This window comes from Phascolarctos cinereus, unplaced genomic scaffold (assembly GCF_003287225.1).
Source record: "Phascolarctos cinereus isolate Bilbo 61053 unplaced genomic scaffold, phaCin_HiC Scaffold_726;HRSCAF=1367, whole genome shotgun sequence".
NCBI lineage: Eukaryota > Metazoa > Chordata > Mammalia > Diprotodontia > Phascolarctidae > Phascolarctos > Phascolarctos cinereus.
In genome coordinates this window covers 408866798-408884959 of record NW_027556098.1, presented here as the reverse complement: position 1 = coordinate 408884959, position 18162 = coordinate 408866798, and the positions used below count along the sequence as shown (strand labels likewise).

Sequence of the window (18162 nt, the reverse complement as noted above, 5' to 3'; positions counted from 1 at the left end):
GGACAACCTCCCTGCCCCCCACGTGCTGGCCACCTGCTCTGCCAGCTGACAGCCTGGCCCCTACCCCCCCCAATATCCCAGCTTCCTCTGATGGGGCTGGGGGACACACAGGGGGCACAGCTGGGCCCTGGGGACTAGAGAAGAGGAAGAGGGTTGGGGGTGTAATGGGAGGCCTCTAAGGCAGGGTCCCTTCTCTGCTCGCTGTTGGCCAAAGGGAGCTAGCTTGGTTGAACAGGCCAGCCTGCTAATGGATCTTAATGCTGAGGCCTGGCAGCAGTTGCCAAGCCCACAGGATAAGGGGGGCCCCCCGGAGCTGCCGCAAACAACCCCACCCACCTCCCAAAGGCTCAAAGTTGCCTTTTCCAGACATATTCCCCCACGACCAAGGTTCCCCCAAGCACCAAGGGGCTGCAGGAGCAGGTGAGGGCCCTAAAATCAGGCTTGGCCAGAAAGATTCCCAGAACCCTGATCCACACCGCCATCTAAAAATGTGCCCTCAAGTCTCCGCCCCCCCCCCAAGTTGGGGAGCTCGGGGTTAGAGGCTGGACAAGAGAAGCTATTGTGGACTTCCCGATCGAGGAGTCCTGGAGTCAAAGGGCACAGTGGAGCGGAACCCAGGGATTGGCTGGGCAAGGCCTGGAAGAAGCAACTGTTACTGACAAATATTTTCGGGGGGCGGCCCAGGGCGGGGTTTAGGAGCGCAGGGGGAGGAGGGACTGTTTTGCATATTGATCAGGCGCTGGGCCAACGGGCGGTGTCTTTTACATACTGAGTGGGCGGTGGGCCAGTATGGGGGAGGTGGGCTCTGTTGGGGAGATTGAGCGGGCAGCGGGCCAACGTGGGGGGTACGGGGCGTGCCCAGGCGGCTGGGTCGGACGTGGCGGCGGGGAGGGCTAGGTCTTCTTTTGCATATGGAGCTGGCGGCGGGCCAATGGGCGGGGATGGGGGCGGGGTTTTGAGGGCGAAGGGGGCGCTGTGAGGGGGAGTCGGGGCTGGGGCGGGGGGGGTAGCCCCCCCAATGGAATCCTCCCGGGAGCCGAGCAGGCGCGTGCGTGTGCGGCCCCCACCATCCCCCGGCCTCCGTCCCTGTGCCCGGACTCCGTCAGTCGGCGCCGCTGCTGCAGAGCTGTCCCGGGGCCGGGCCGGGGCTGGAGGGAAGCAGGGCCCGCCGGGGTCCGCGGGAGGCGGGGGCGCCGGGGCCCCTGGATGTCCCGGAGTGCGGCGGCAGCCCCCGAGAGGAGCGGAGCGAGCGCAGTAAGCGGCCTGCGTAGTGGGGTTGGGCCGGAATGGGATGGGATGGGGTGGGGTGGGGTGGGGTGAGATGGAGTGAGATGGGATGGAGTGGGATGAAATGGGGGGACCCGGGGATGAAGGGACCCCAAGGAGGGCTCGGAGAAGGGGAGACGCGAAGGCTGGGGTGCTGCGAGGAGGCCGGTGGATGGGAGGGGGGCTTCGCAAAGACAGCGCCCCGGCCCCCCTCCCCATCCAGCCCCCGCCCCTTTGTCCCTACCCGGGCTGTCCTCGGCTTCAGCCCAGCTGTTGTGGAGGCGACTCCGTAAGGGCCCCACCCGCGGACAATGCGGGCCAGCCTCCCCCCCACCCCAATCCGGTCTGATCCGATCCGACCCGACCCGGGAGGCCCATGGACAGGAGGGACCAGAGACGTCTCCCTGTCACCTGTCACCTTCAGCATCACTAGCCCCCTGCCCTCGAAGCCAGCTGTGCTGGACGGATGTCTCCGCCTGCTCTTGGGTGCCCTGTGTGATCGTCCTGGGGTGTGTGTGTTGTGTGTGTGTGTGTGTGTGTGTGTGTGTGTGTTCCATGGCTGTAGTGATGTGCTTGTGTGGCTGGGATGGTATCTGTACCTCTGTGGGTTTAGTGATCTCTCCCTGGGCCTATGTGTGAGGGATAACGTGTGATCTTGTATCCTGTGCTGCAATCATTGTAGATTTCTGTGATTGCCTCTATTCTGCCTGCGGGAGTCTGTGCCTGTATGTTTGTGTGTCTGCGATCATGTGTGGCTAATAGCTAAGGCTGTGTGTCAGGGTGGTTGTAGCTTACAGGCCTCGAACTGTGTCTGTGTGCTGGGTTTGTGTGACTGCTTGTCTGTGTGGGACTGTGGGTGCCTGTGGGATTGCAGCTCTGTCACCCAATCTGTGTGTGGCTGTCCCTCTGGGAGAGTGTCTGTCTCGCTAAGGGTGTGTCTTAGTTGAAACAGACCCAGGCTTTCTTTCTGTACCCCCAAAGCTCCCAGCCCCTTCTTTTCCCCTAAGGGGCTGAGCCATGCTCATTTCTGGGCCCACACCCTATCTAAGATAAAAACTAAATGGGCCACTGTCAGCCAGGCCCATGGAAAGGGGTGTCCCTGAGAGATAACTGGGGTAACTAGGAGGGTACAGCACCCCCCCACACACCCTTACCCCCTCATTCCTGGGGCCTCTTAACTATGGGAATGGTCTCCCTGGTAACTGCTGCTGTAGCAACCAGGGCAGGAGTCAGACAGGCCAAGGCAGCAGGGGCAGGCCTCCTTGGTCCCTTCCAGGGGCCTATGCCAAAGGTCACAGAGGTGGAGCAGGGGTTAGTGTGTTCCAGGCAAGGGGAGCCCCATGAGATAAGCGAACCCCAGGCCCTCACATCTTGGTCCTGTGTCTGGGCAGGAAAGGCCCAGGAGGGCCGATCAGCGTTTGTCCTCAGCCCCTCCTCGCCTGGCCCTGGGGCCCCCCCAAACCTTCAGGACGGAGCCCGGTGAGTGAGTGCAACAGAGTCTGATGGGAAGCAGGGCTTGGGGAAAGCCCATGGCAGCCAGGGAGACTGAGGGAGGTGTCTTAGGAGGGAGCCGGGAGGGAGGCAAAGTCTATAGGGAAGAGCCCCCATGGAAAAGCTCACACCCTACCTGGGGAAGGCTAGTGCCCAATCAGTAGAAATGATACATATGGTGTCTGAGCCCCTCAGCTGCCTCCCCGGTGGTCCTTGGGCAGATGCAGCCATCGGAAGCCACATGCCCAGAACTAAGACCCCCCACAATCACCGCCCCTCATTTCACCAACACTGGTGCTCCAACCCCTGGCCCCTGACCCTGAGGACCCTCCTTGCCCCCAGACGGCGCTGGCACCATGAACAAGCTGCGTCAGAGCCTACGGCGCAGGAAGCCAGCCTATGTCCCTGAGGCTTCCCGCCCGCACCAATGGCAGGCCGATGAGGATGCTGTTCGGAAGGGCAAGTGCAGCTTCCCAGTCAGGGTGAGAGTGGGGGGCACCAGGGCGGGGCCACGGGAACATCTGCTGGGCAAGAGCTCTGGGCTCCCAGAGGAGTTGGGAGAGCAATGGTCTAGTTCCTGTCCTGTGTACAAATTCCTTCTCTGTGTTAGACCTCAGTTTCCCCATATATAAAACAAGGGAATTGGGCTGGATGACTCCAGGGTCCTTGCTAGCTCTGACAATCTGCAACCCAGGATAAGATGAGGGATGAAGAGATGGGGGATGAATGGACTGAGGAGATGGGAGATGATGGGATGGAGAGATTGGGATGAAGGGATGGAGAGAGGAAGAATGAAGAAATGGAGAGAAAAGAGGTGGAAAATAGAATGAGAATGAAGAGATGGGGATGAAGGGATGGAGAGAAGTATGAAGAAATGGAGAGGAGAGATGGAAGATGGGAATGGAGGCAGGAGGGATGGAGAGATGGGGATGAAGGGATGGAGGCAGGAGGGATGAAGGGATGGAGAGATGGGGATGAAGGGATGGAGGCAGGAGGGATGAAGGGATGGAGAGATGGGGATGAAGGGATGGAGGCAGGAGGGATGAAGGGATGGAGAGATGGGGATGAAGGGATGGAGGCAGGAGGGATGAAGGGATGGAGAGATGGGGATGATTGCTCTACATGACATTTGCATAGCTCATTAAGCTTTGCAAAGTGTTTTATATACATTATCTCACGTGATCCTCACAATAGCTTTCTGAGATCGAAGGTGTTATTATTATCCCCATTTTACAAATGAGGAAACTGAGGTTGAATGCAGTTAATCCACCCGCCCAGGGTCATATAGCTAGTTAGAATCTCAGGTAGAATTGGAAGCCAGGTCTTACGGGCTCCCAGCCTAGTGCGTGAAGAGCTAGGGCATGGGGAGGAATGGAGAGGTGAAGAGGAAGGCAGTGAGAAAATAGAGAGGGACAGGATGGACCAGCAGGGGATAGGGGACTGGGGAGACAGGAACCGAGTTGGTTCGTGCTGGAGGTACCATCCTGGCCCTCTTCCTCCCTCCCCTAGTACCTTGGCCACGTAGAGGTGGAAGAGTCCCGAGGCATGCACGTGTGTGAAGATGCCGTGAAGAAACTGAAGGCGGTGAGTGAGAATCCCTGATTAGCATGCCTGGCTTCTTTAAAGACAGCTCAGTCACCATCTGGTCCCTGACACTACCCCCCCACCCACCCAACTCCTGCCCCGCCCCTGGCACCACCTCCCACCATTGTTATCTCGATCTGTTTTGTGTTCCTTTTTAGAGCTGTCTATAGACATTATACATACATATATGTATATGTGTGTGTGCACATGTGGTCTCCTGCCACAGAATGTAAGCTCTTTGAGGGCAGGGGCTGTCTCACTTTTGTCCTTATCCCCAGGGCCTAGCAGAGTCCTTGGCACACTGTAGGTACTTAATAAGTGAGAGAGTAAGTACTCATGACCCAGAGCCAGGCTGGGAGAGCAGTGCCCCCCCCATCCCAATTATTCTTCTCATCCTAGTCTTCCTTTCCTTCCCTCAGACTGGGAGGAAATCCGTGAAATCTGTGCTGTGGGTGTCGGCAGATGGGCTACGTGTGGTGGATGACAAAACCAAGGTATTCCCCTCCCCCCCACCCTGTTCCTATTCCCATCCTCCTCTCTGGCCCTGATACTACATGCCCAGAAAGGATTCCCTCCCCACGCCTCTCCAGCTGATACCTGTGTCTCATATCTCTCTGGGCAACCTGGTCTACTTAATGGAAAGAGGCTTGGACAGTAGGACAGTGTCCAGTTCAGCCCAGCTTACTCTGTGACCTTGGACAAGTCTCTTTCCTCCTCTAGGTCTTAATTTCTCTACTTGTAAAATGCAGGGCTTGTATTCTAGTTGCTAAAGTCTCTTCCAGCCCTGATATTTTTTAAAAAAAATTGCTCTAAGGCCTTCTCCTGTTCTAGAGAATATGTACCATTTGTTCTGAAAAAAAAAAAATGATGTTCTTAAAAAAACATATATTCTAAGGGCCTCTCTTGCTCAAATGCCCTGTGTCTGCTGCCCTGACGACCTTTCTCTGTCCTCCCTTCTAGGACCTGCTGGTGGATCAGACCATCGAGAAAGTCTCATTCTGTGCCCCCGACCGAAACCTAGACAAAGCCTTCTCCTACATTTGCAGGGATGGCACCACCCGACGCTGGATATGCCACTGCTTCCTGGCACTCAAGGACTCGGTCAGTGGCCCTGGAGCCATAAAAGACCAACCTGGTCCCCCTGGAATCCCAGTGGAAATTTCTGGAAATTTATTAAGCACCTACTACGTATAAGGCACTGTATTGCCTGCTGGAGGGAGATACAAGGACAAAAATGAAAACACAGCCCCCTGAGTAGTTTACAATCTACCTTGAGGGACTCAATGAGTACACAGAAAAGTAAATACAGAGCATACAAAATAACACAAAATAATCTCTGGAGGAAAAGGGCACTAACAACTGGAAAGGGGCAGGAACAGAAAAGACATCATTGGGTAGGAGATGGGACCTGAACAGTGCCTTAGAGGCCACTAGGTAGCACAGTGGGACCAGCCTCAGACACCAGCTGTGTGATGCTGAGTAAGTCCTTTGACTCTATCTGCCTCAGTTTCCTCAACTGTTGTTATGAGGATCAAGTGAGCTGATGTTTGTAAAGCGCTTAGCATAATGCCTGGAATACAGTAGGTGCTTAATAAATGTTTGTTCCACCCCCCACCCCCACCCCCCAAGCTAGGGATTACAAGAGGAGAGAGTGCATGCCATACTAGCTGTTCGGGGTGCTGAGTATGGGGTACAGTGACGAGGCTCCTTTAGCTGGCCTGGAGAAGTCACAGAGGAGAATTCTCTGAGTTAAGCCTGGAAACGGAGGTGGGAGCCCACCTCCTACCTTGTGGGCAGCTTTTACTGCCGCCGTGAGGGTCCAGCAGCCTCTGGTCAGCCCAGGCTAAAAGACTGGCCAACTCCCCTTTGGCTAGCACACCTTCCCTTGTGGCTGGAGGGCTCTCGATCCCCACCTCCGATTCCTGGGATCCTTTGGCTTCTCCAAAGCTCAACTCAAGAGCCATCTATTGCCAAAATCCAATCCCCTCCTCCATTTAATCACTTTCAATTATTTATAATAGATACCATATGCAATAGATACAATATACCAGTGAGTGGTGTATATATAGAGATACAATATAACATAGAGACAGCATGATACATATATACATAGAGAATCTATATTATATGTATTTCATATATATGTATAAATTTGTAGGGGGCAGCTAGGTGGCACAGTGGATACAGTGCCAGGCCTGGAGTCAGGAATGACTCACCTTCCTGAGTTCAAATCCAGCCTCAGACTGGCTGTGTGACCCTAGGCAAGTCACTTAACCTCGTTTACCTCAGTGTCCTCCTCTGTAAAATGAGGTGAAGAGGGAAATGGCAAACCACTCCAGGATCTTTGCCAGGAAAACCCCAAATGGGGTCGCGAAGGGTTGGACACAACTGAAAAACAACTGAACAACAATAATACGTATATACGTATGCATTATATGTATATGTGTATGTGTATGTGTGTATCACAGCAAATGTCAGCATGGTATCACTGCACATACAAACTGGCCTCAGAGGCAGGGAGGCCTGGGTGGGAGCCCCAACTCGACCATCTATTGGGCTGGATGTTTAATCTCTTGGTGCCTGACGGGCTCCAAGCCCATCGATGTGAGCTGGGGGCCCTCTTCTCCCCAGGAGCTCCCCGACCTGCCCCCTCATTGATGCATTGACTTGGCTGGCTGCATGCTACTCCCTGGCCCCCACCTAACAGATGAGGGAGGGGCTGCCTCCTTCTTGTCCCTGCTTCTCCACCTCCCAGCCTAAGCATTTTCTGGGCGCAGACCACACTAGATGGCCCAGGGTTAGGGGGATTTGGGGTGGAGATGCAAAGTCTCCATAGGCTTCCTGCCCTCTTGGGGCTCACAGCCTAGTGGGCTGCTGAGATATGAGCAGAAGTAACTGGACAAATACGAGTGGTATGCAAAGTCCTAGGGACCCTGGGGCAGGCTACCTCAGTTTCCTCATCCTTAATGTGGGGTTGGGCTCAGTGGCCTGTGAGGTCCTTCCAGCTCTGGATCTGTGCTTGTATCTGAGTTGCGTTTTAAAGGATTCAGCCAGCTGAGGTTGGGGGGGTGGGGGATGAAATGTGGAGCGGGTAACATTTCTGGCAGGCCATAGGAACCGTATGAGCCAAGATAGGAAGACACAGTGCTCTTTTGGGGAGCAAAATTCCAGATTGACTGGAAGACAGTGTAGAGGAAAAAGCAGTATGGGAAATAGAGTAGGGACAGATAGCAGAAGGCCTTGCGTGCCAGGCAAAAAAAAAAAAAGCCTTGAATGTCAGACCTTAAATCACCCCACTGAGCATGTCCCAGACAGACCCTCTACCCTAGACTTTTCCCTGAGACACGCCTGATCCAGAGTGGTCCTTCCAAGGCCTTGTCCATCTCCTTCATTATTCAGATAGGGTAAACTGAGGCCTGAAGAGGGGACTCACCCAAGGTTGCACAGATAGCTGTAGGGCTAGAAGGAACCTCGGAGGTCCAGGAGTCTAATCCTCTCACTTTACAGAAAGGGAAACTGAAGTCTAGGGAGGGACAGTGACTTGTCCGAAGTCACAAAGGTAAGGCATCGGAGGAGGCATTTGAATGGAGGTCCCTCTGAATGAGACTCTATTCACTCTGCCAAACTGCTTCCAGGATCATTCTCTTCACCTTCTGCTTAGCCCCCTCAGCACCGAAAAAGAATCAATATAAAGTCCTCTATTAGACTTCCCAATAATCCATTTCCCCTTTCCACTATGGCTGTGGTATGGTTGGACAGCACTGCAGACTCTCCCAGACTACAGATGCCACCCAAGTCAGCAATGGGCTGTGGCAGCTTGGCATTCGGTGCTGAAGGACCCATTCTAGAGGGGATCGAGGCAGGCTTGGGGACATCTAGAGGAGGGCGGCCAGCAGGGCTCCCAGCGCCAAGCCCAGGCCTCCTGAGGACCAGTGGAAAGAATGTGGGTTGTTTGTCCAGGCTGGGGTCTTGGCGCAGGACCCCCAAGACTGCTGTGTTCAAGAAGCCCAAGGCCTCAGCTTCTGCCTGGTCTCGAAGGGAAGGAAGAGCTAGGAGCAACGGCTGAGCAGAGAGAAGAGGCAGCCCTTGGCATAGCTAAAGGACAAGCTAGGTGACTACTGGAGGCGTCTCCCAGGCCGCCTTAAGGCCAGTAGCAGTCTCCCAGGAAAGGCTTCAGGGCTATCGCTTATTATTTTGCAGAGGGGCGTCTTGGTCGTGGCCAAGCTTGCTGCAGTGGTGGCCACGGAGGTCCCATCTGGCTCCAATGAGGCCATTGTGGGTCCCTGGCCTCTCCCTGACCCTGGTTCTCCCCTGTTTCTCTGGGCCCCTGCAGGGTGAGCGGCTGAGCCACGCTGTGGGGTGTGCCTTTGCTGCCTGCCTGGAGAGGAAGCAGAGGAGGGAGAAGGAGTGTGGGGTCACAGCTGCCTTTGATGCCAGCCGCACCAGCTTTGCCCGGGAGGGCTCCTTCCGCCTCACTGGGGGTAGCCGGCCCACTGAGCGGCAGCTACCAGAGAAGAAGAAAGGTGGGTGGCCCGGCCTGGGAAATGAGCCAGGAATACTGGGAGGTCCAGGGGGGTGGCCTTCCTGGGAGGAGTGTCAGAGAAGTTCAGCAGGAGAGAGAAGCTGGGGGCCTTCCTGACAAGGCAGCGGCTGAGCCCTGCAGGCCCGAGAACGTTGGGAGAGGAGAGAGACGGGAAGGTATCCATGTGAGAAGGGAAGGGGCAGAGTTCTGCCTAAGCAGAGTCTCAGGGGGTGCTGGCTAGAGGATCACCTCACTTCCCTCTGCCTCATGCCCACGACAGCGGAGGCAGCCGCCGTGCCCGCCGTGCCCACCCCAGGCCCTGCCCAGCCAGGTCACATGTCCCCAACCCCTGCGGCCACATCACCCGGGGAGAAGGGAGAAGCAGGTGCGCCAGGGCCAGCTCCTCCGGGCCCCGCGGCCGCTGCCATCCCTCGGCGCCACGCGCCCCTGGAGCAGCTGGTGCGCCAGGGCTCCTTCCGGGGCTTCCCTGCCCTCAGTCAGAAGAACTCGCCCTTCAAAAGGCAGCTGTCTCTGAGGCTCAATGAGTTGCCCTCCACCCTCCAGCGGCGCACGGACTTCCAGGTGAAAGGCACAGGTGAGAGGGAGGCTGTGCCCAGCAGAATGGGGCACCTGGCTGGGCACGGGGGGCAGTGGTTAGAGAGAGAAGCTGGGGGGCAGGGAAGTGGTGGGGTGTATGGCCAGGTGGCCAGAGGAGAGGCTGAGGCTGAGGGACCCCTGGGAGGTGGGAGGGCTCGGAGACAGGCATGGGTGTGGAAGGGGTGGACCAGAGGGCCGAAGAATCACAGACTTAAAGACTTCGAGAGATCTTAAAGGTTGTCTCATTAATTTTACAGATAAGGAAACTGAGGTCAGAAGTTAAATGAGCTGTATGCCCAGTCAAGGCACTAGGGGGCACCATAGAGCACAGAGCACCAGGCCTGGGGTCAGGAAAACCTGAATTCAAATGCAACCTCAGACCCTTCCTAGCTGCATGACCCTGGGCAAGTCACTTAACTCTGGTTGCCTCAGTTTCCTCATCTGTAAAATGAGCTGGAGAAGGAAACGGCAAACCACTCCAATATCTCTGCCAAGAAAAATGGGGCCCCAGAGCCATCAGGGCCCCAAAACAGAGAATGTTGGAGCTGGGAGGGAAGCTTAGAGCTTTCAGGCCAACCCTGCCCTCTTTGCACAGATGAGGTCAGAGCAGGCAAGGGGTGTGCTGTAGATGGTCTACTAAGAAAAGGCAGAGCAGGGCTTAGAACCTCACTCTCCTGATTCCCAGACTGAGGCTCCTTTCTAGTCCCCTCCTTTCTTCTTTTTTTTTTCCATTTGAAAAAAATTTTTTTAGGCAATTGGGGTTAAGTGACTTGCCCAGGGTCACACAGCTAGTAAGTGTCAAGTGTTTGATCTGAGGCCACATTTTAACTCAGGTCCTCCGGACTCCAGGGCCAGTGCTGTATCCAATGCACCACCTAGCTGCTCCCCCTCCTTCCACAAAGGGGGAAACTGAGGCACAGCTGTCTCTTGGGCACACAGGGAGTCGTGTGCTTAGAGTCCTCCTGGTCCCCCTTCTCTCTGCCCTGGGCTCTGTGTCCCCAGCCGGCACACGGCCTGGCCCCTAAGAGGGGATCGATGGATGCTTGTTGAAAGGCTGAATATGTAGCTAATTGTCTCTGTCCCTTCCTGGCAGTGCTGGAGATGGAGCCCCCAGGGGCCAGTGACAGCGACGGCATCAATGCCCTGTGCACACAGATCAGCTCCTCCTTTGCCAATACGGGTGCCCCTTTGCCGGGGCCCCAGCCCTCAGCTGCAGGTAACGCCTCGTGTCACCTGGGGGGGGGGGCCCTGAGCCTTGCCCCGTTGTGCCCATCTGCCTGCATCCCTCCTTCCCCAGGGACCTCCACCTGGACGGAGCCAGCTCTGCCCGCACCACCATCGGGGCACAAGAGGACACCTTCGGAGGCGGAGCGGTGGTTGGAGGAGGTGGCCCAGGTGGCGAAGGCTCAAAGGCAGCAGCAGCAGCAGCAGCAGCAGCAGCAGCAGCAGCAGCAGCGGCTGCCAGGGCCCAGGCCCCCTGCTGCACCCGCCTCCTTGCCGCCGGCTCTCCAGCCCTTCCCCGCTGCGCCTGCCCCCATGGCGGTTTTCCTGCCCGCCCCCCACATGCAGCCTGCCTTTGTGCCCACCTATCCAGGCCTGGGCTACCAACCGGTGCCCCAGGTGCCCGTGGTGGGCATCACACCTTCCCAGATGGTTGCCAATGCTTTCTGCTCCGCTGCTGCCCCCTCGGCCACCCAGCTCCAGCCTTCGGCCCTGGCTGGGAAGGCTGCCCCCTGCCCCCCACCGCCACCCCCTCGACCCAATGGGGCCCCCTGGCCTCCTGAGCCTGGACCACCCCCAGCCCCAGAGGCGGACCGCTTCGAGGCTCAGTGGGCAGCACTGGAGGGGAAGCCCCAGTCTGAGCGGCCATCAAACCCTTTTTCCGGAGACCTCCATAAGACTTTTGAGATTGAGCTGTAGCCTGGGGGCCTAAGCCTGTGGGCACCCTTCTGTCCAGCCCAAGTATCTCTGTACATCTCCCCCCTCCATCTGCCCAGCTCCATGTTCCCTGGGGCTGAACCTCCCACCCTCGTCCTCTCCTCTCCCTTCTACCCACATTTGTCCAAAGGGAAGAGTTCATATTCGGGTCTTGGGTGGCAAAGGGGGGGGTGTAATTCAGGGATGGACCCATGTCACTGCCCCTTAGAACACAAAATTGGCCTAGCACTGCCCTCCTTCCTTCTCTTCTGATGTCCTGGGGGAACAGGGGCTGTGTCTCTCCTCTCCCTGTCCCCCCCTCACAAGTAAGAGTTATTTTCTTCTGTCTGCTCCCCTGGCCTGGGGGTGGAGGGATGGTGTGTGAGGGGAAAGATGCCTGCCCCTGGGGTCCATGCCTGAGCACAAGACAAGGGGCTCCCCCCCCAGCCCAGCCTGCTGCCACTGCCAATGCCCAGGGGACATCCAGGCCTCCCCCTCTTGCCCAGGGCTGGGGGTGAGGGAGAGGGAGAAGTGAAGCGAGTATGGGGCCTGCACAGAGCCTGGGCGGGTTCGGGGAAAGCTGCTCAGTTACCTCACTTCTGTGCCCGCCTCTGAGGCAAGAGGGGAGCAGGGAATGGATGCCCGGCGGGCACAGGGGCTGCGCCCATCACCGCCTGGACTTTTCTATCTTTTATCTCCAGATTTTTTTTTTATCTAAACCTGCAGATTTGTATTATACAATGAGAGCCAATAAAGGAGGAATATAAAGAAGCCTGGGGGAGGGGGGGGGAATCCTGTCTGTGTATGTCCAGGCCTGGGGGGAGGGGCAGGAAGGTTGAGATGTCAAAAGGCAGGGAACCAGGTTCCTGGAACCCCAGGACCATGCCTCCATGGAGCAGGTTGGGAGGGTCTACTTAACAGTGCATGGCGTGGTGGAAGAAGGCCTGAGTGCAGACCCAGAAGTCCCCGGTGGAGCTGCCGGGAGAGGTAGAAAGGAGGAGGTTAGGATATTATCTGAGCAATCAGACAACCAGCATTTTTTAAGCACCTCTAGACACTGTGTCAGATGCTGGGGGTATCAAACAGTCCCTGCCCTCAAAGAGCTTACATTCTATCAGAGGAGGCCATTGTGCACCAATCAATAAATATACACAGGAGGCAATTGAGGAGGGGAAGAAAGGGGCTGAGAATCAGAGAAGGCTTCATGTTGGCCCTGGAGCCAAATCCTTAGGTGTGGATGTCACCTCACCGCAACCTCAGCATGACCCTGGGAGGTAGGTGTCATTATTATCCCCATTTAACAGATGAGGAAACTGAGGCAGAAGAAGCTAGTAAGGGTCTGAGGCTGGATTTGAACTTGGGCCTTGCTGCCTGGAAAGCCAAGGTGCTGTCTCCTGTGCTACCTAGGAAAGAGCCCTGAAGAGACCTTCCAAAGAGGGGTCAAATCCCTGCCCTGCTCCTCTGAGGGGCCTGGGAAGAAATCCTCTGCGGATTTATGGAGTGAGCCTCCCCTGTGTGACCCAAGGGCCTCACTGAGCCTCAGTTTGCTTATCTAAAAAACCCCAGCTAGATGAGAGAAGGTCTCTACCATCTCTCTCAGTTCTAAATCACTTTGGACTGTTAGGCTTTTCCACGGGACTATGAATATTTGACATTAACCCCATTTGGCCCTGGAGAGCTAGAACGCCCTCATGAGGTCGGGTCAGTGGTATGGAAGAGGGGGTATAGTGTTTAGAGGACCAGCCTCGGAGACAAAGGACCCGAGTTCAGATCTATCCACCAAGGCTTACTTCAGCTAAATCAACTACCCTCCCTGCCTCAGTTTCCTCATTTGCAAAATGGACAAACTGGGCTCTGAGGGCCTTGTGACTCCTGGTCCGTCACCTCGTAAGTGACAGATTGTGGTTTGAGGAGGACTTTACATAGGACTTTATCATTTGGGCCTCACAACAACCTGGGAGGTAGGTGCTCTCACAGTCCAAGAAACTGAGGCTGATGTTAATTGGCATTCTCAGGGTCAAACAGCTAGTGCTGGAGGCTGGATGGAAAGCCTAGGGCCTCCTAAGTCCAAGGCTGGTTCTCTAGCTGGAGGCAGGAGCACTCCCCTCTGAGGCTTAGCACCCACTGTCCCTGGGCCACTCAGCCTCACTTTTCTCATCTAAAAAATGAGTATGACAATGCCTGCCCTCCAGACCTCAGTTTTTGTGAGGATTAAATAAGAGCATGGAAAGGGCCTTGCAAACTCTAACATGGAGTTTACATGCCAATTGCCATCACAGGGGGCACTCTGCCTATACTGTTTCTAAAACCACATTCTGTCTTTATGGGAAACACCGTATAGGGGGAGGAGAGAGGAACTATCCCTTTTTTTTCTTTTCCTGTCCAGTGTGGGACAGCAGGCAGAAGCCTGCATTTGGAGTCCAGAGCAAACCCCAGCCCTGCCTCTTGCTCCTTGGGTGAGTCACTGAACCTCACAGTGCCTCAGTTTCCCCATCTGTAAAATGTAGGGGTTGGGCTAGATCTGAGATGCCTCAAGGCTCTAGCTGGAGGAGGCTAAGGCCATGCTGGCCTGCAGAGCCCTCCCTGGGGCTTGACTGGGGTAGACGCTTGTTTACCCACGGCCATTTCCAAAATATTTTGGCATTCCCTAAAACGCCGGCACGCATTGTGTGGGCGCCCCCCTCCAGTGCCGTGGCTCTGCCCCAGAGGGCGTGGCCATTTCTCCTCCAGATGCTTCAAGACCCATTTTATGCAAGTACCAAAGAAATCTGCGCTCTTGAAGGAAAGACCCCAATGCCCCTGAATTACAACCCCCCCTTTCTAGAGCTCCTTAATGAAAAAATAAATCCACATTTCTCTAGAGCTTGCAGGCTTGCAGACCTATTTCTTCATAAGGACCCCGAGAGAAGTATTCTCTCCATTTTACAGTGGGAGGTACAGGGTCACCAAGCTGGGAAGTGCCTCAGAGCCCAGCACCCTCGCTGCTACCCCACATGGTGCTTTCCCCACAGCAGTCCTGGAGGTGGAGCACGCAGCCTGATCCCCGAGGAATAAGAGAGGGAGGGTTTGCTTACTGTCAGTCACACACTCAGTCCAGTCAGCATTAGCTTTTCTTTCTTGGACAGTGCTGCCCAAGATTAGGGCTGGGATGAGGGCCCAAAGCCCTTTCCAGCCCTCCACCATGACTGATATCCACAGTGCCTGACACATAGTAGGTATTAATAAATGTTTGTTGACTGACCAACCACTCCTGAGATAATGAAACCTTACTGTTAATTCAATAAGCATTCATTAAGCTCCAAATGCTTCCTATGTGCCAGGTGGGTAGTAGATGCTAGAGATACAAAAAAGGAAAAAAGAAAGTCCCTGCCCTCATGGAGCCAATAGTCTACTTACAGGCAGCTAGGTGAAGTGGCACAGAGAACAAATCAATCGCTAGGCTTAAAGTCAGAAAGACCCGAGTTCAATGCTGGCTACAGATACACACCTGGCTGTGTGACGTTGGGCAAATCACTTAACCTCTCTCAGACTCAGCTGAAAATGAGAAATGTGATGGTCCCTGCCTCCCAGGCTTGTTGTTAGGATCAAATGAGATTATATAAGCGTCTGGCACGTAGCAGGCACCGTACAAATGCTAGCTCCAATGGAAAATAACGTGTTTACAGATAAGTAAATGCAAAATGATTTCAAGAGGGAGCAGGTGTTCACAAAATGGGAGAGTCAGGAAAGGTCCACACAGATGAGGAAAATGAAGTTTACAGAAGCCTCCCAAAGCACAGTGAATCTGAAGAAGAGCCATTTAGAGGATGAAAGGCTCCTCTTCAAACCCCTTACTCACCAAGGGAGAAAGAACCCAGAGACAGAAGAACTTGCCTAAAGTCTTAAACCATTTGGAGGTAGATTATCTAGATATTAGACTAATACTAGACTAATAATATCTAATACTAGATATTAGACTAGTCAAACTAGATGGGAACAGGGATTAGGGGGAGAGAGCCAATGCCCCAGAAGTCCAGGGACCAACCCTGCCTGTGCCCACCTCAAGCCTATACCCAGATTCCTGTCTTTCCTTTCTTTCCTTTTCCTAAGTGGAAATGAATTTGATCGGTCCATTTGCTTTCCAAAATCTCACTTCCAAAGGAGTGTGACATTTTTCTCCTTATAGTCAAGTCCTTTCCCTAAGACCTTAGTGTGACATTCCTTCCCCATCCCCCAACTCCCAATCTCTTTGCTGTTCAGTTGTTTTTCAGTCAAGTCAGACTCTTTGTTGACCCCATTTGGGGTTTTCTTGGCAGAGATACCAGAGTGGTTTGCCATTTCCTTCCCAGCTCAAGTGAGGTCAGATTTGAACTTAGAAAGATGAGTCTTCCTGACTCCAGACCCAGAACTCCATCCGCTGCACCACTTATCCAATCCCTTTAGCCTCATAATTTTCTTTTCTTTCTTTTTTTAAAAGGCAGTTGGGGTTAAGTGACTTGCCCAGGGTTACACATCTAGTAAGTGTCAAGTGTTTGGTCTGAGGCCAGATTTGAACTCAGGTCCTCCTGACTTCAGGGCCAGTGCTCCATTCACTTCCATCTAGCTGCCCCAGCTTCATCATTTTCTAATGAGGCCAGCTAGGTAGCACAAAGGATTAAGGGCTCGACCTTGGTGTCAAGACCTGAGTTCAAATCCAGCCTCAGACACTTAGTAGCTGTTTGACCCTGAGCAAGTAACTTAATTTCATATGCCTCAGTTTCCTTATCTGTCAAATGGGGATAATAACACCTCCCTGAGTTATTGTGAGGACAAAATGAAATATTTGTAAAAGTATTTTGCAGACCTTCAGTGCTATTATTATTAATTAACATTATTAATGTCTTTTGGAAACAGGCGGCTACAATCTCCGCCAGTGGCTGTACCATTTCTTAATGTCTCCTACAAATGCGGTATGACACCCGCCCCCTGCTCCTGATGGCTTTGTCCTTTCCTAAGGCCCCACTGGAGCTCTGCATGACCCCCTCCCCTTTCTAATGTTCCCTAAGAGCTTAGTGTGACTGCCTCACACTGATGACCTGGTCCTTTGTTAAGATCCTCACGGAATGCGGTGGGACATTCCTCCCCTTCGGAACTGGGCCAGGTGCGAAGCTGCTTGGCAGGTGGGGGGGTTTAGCACAGAGCCTGGCGCATAGGAGGTGCTTGGTAAACGTTTACAGAATAACTTGGGAAAAGAGAAACAGTGGCTTGGGCTCCGAGCTACCAGAGCCCCGCTCAGCCTCGCCCTACGCTGCCCTGCCTAGCTCCCCTCTTCCCCCTCTCCCTTCTCTCTCTCTCTCTCTCTCTCTCTCTCTCTCTCTCTCTCTCTCTCTCTCTCTCTCTCTCTCTCTCTCTCTCTCTCTCTCTCTCTCTCTCTTTCTCTCTCTCTCTCTCTTCTCTCTCTCTCTCTCTCTCTTCTTCTCTCCTCTCTCTCTCTCTCTCTCTCTCTCTCTCTCTCTCTCTCTCTCTCTCTCTCTCTCTCTCTTTTTTTTGATCTGGGTTGAGCAGCAAGCCCTTTGAGGGGGCGGGGAGGGAACTGCGCTCGAAGAGCTCTCCGGGAAGGAGCTAATTCTTCCCAATGAAGCGGCTCTCCTCCCCGCCCCCACCTTCCTGGGCGCCTGGGGCTAGTGTGGGCAGGCGAGGGCTCGGTTTGCCCCGAGAACCTCACCCCGCTGCCCACCTCCGCCCTCTCCTCCAGCCTCCCCGTGTAGATTTCATCTGGAAAGGAGGGGCCCTTCCTGCTGGGTAGTCTGAGGGTCGGGGCCCGTCTCCCTTCGCTCCCTGGACGGACACAGCAAGGAAGGAGGCTCCGAGAAGAAAGGGGACATGGCGCAGAATCCCACGGCGAGGCCGGCTCGAATAGAGCTATGGGAAGAACCCAGGCTTCTAGGGGACAATCTCTGAGGCCCGGAGACCCCTTTCGCTTTCCCAGCTCCACAGCCACAGTGATGCTCAGTCCTGTGAAGGAGCAGGAGATAATTAACCTGGAAAAGAGGAGACTTGGCTATTTCCTGGCTGCAAGCAACTGAAAGTCCATCGGGGAAAGGGGCACGGGAGATTGACGGGGGTACGGGGATAGGCAGAGACAAGCACGAGGGAGCCGGTCCTAACTCCTCAGGATGTATCAGGGCTGTGTGGTGCACTAGATGAGTCAGGGATCTTGGATTCAAATCCCTTCTCTACTGTGTCTTTGGATTTTCCTCCTCAATAAAATGAAAGGTGACTTCTAGAATCCCTTCTGGTTCTCCCATCTAGGAGCCTCTGGAGGTCGCCAGTAAGTGGGAAACTAGGGAGGTAGGTTTTAATACCTAAAGACAGCTATTTAAATCCAGCCTCAGCGGCTTCCTATCTGTGTGATCCTGTGCTAGTCATTTAACCTCATCTGCCTCTTTTCCTCACCGGTAAAATGGAGATTCAAATAGCACCTAGCTCCTAGGGTTGTTGTGAGAGGATGGAATGAGATCATGTTTATAGAGCACTTGACACAGAGTAGTAGCTTAATAAATGCTTGTCCCCTTTCCCCTTAACTCAATGTTTTGTCTAAACCTATGATTTAATCAGTAAAGGAAACTCCCTCTGCTAGTGCAGATGTGAACCCACTGTACAGCTCAGAGACTTAGAGAGCTGCAAGTGACTTGTCCAAGGTCACAGAGTCATTTATACCAAGGGAAGGACTTGAGTATGACTTCACAGCTATGAGGTTGGCCCTATCTACCATTCCATGATACCTTCTTAGCCTCATGTAAAAGAGAATGAAGAAGCAAAGCTAG

General features: G+C 54.4%; 1 protein-coding gene across 2 annotated transcripts; it reads left to right on the top strand.

Moving 5' to 3' along the window:
- Positions 1–1000: 1000 nt before the first annotated feature.
- Positions 1001–12148, top strand: NUMBL (NUMB like endocytic adaptor protein). Of its 2 annotated transcripts, XM_020979191.2 has the most exons (11): positions 1001–1254; positions 1532–1775; positions 2658–2745; positions 3100–3239; positions 4267–4341; positions 4761–4835; positions 5302–5442; positions 8675–8864; positions 9144–9458; positions 10554–10676; positions 10758–12148. In XM_020979191.2, exons 2-11 carry the CDS (start codon positions 1578–1580, stop codon positions 11378–11380), a joined length of 1968 nt encoding a protein of 655 aa, XP_020834850.1. In that variant the 5' UTR covers positions 1001–1254; positions 1532–1577; the 3' UTR covers positions 11381–12148. The 2 variants fall into 2 exon arrangements, with proteins under 2 accessions (XP_020834850.1, XP_020834858.1); XM_020979199.2 differs by lacking the exon at positions 1532–1775.
- The last annotated feature ends 6014 nt before the right edge of the window (positions 12149–18162 follow it).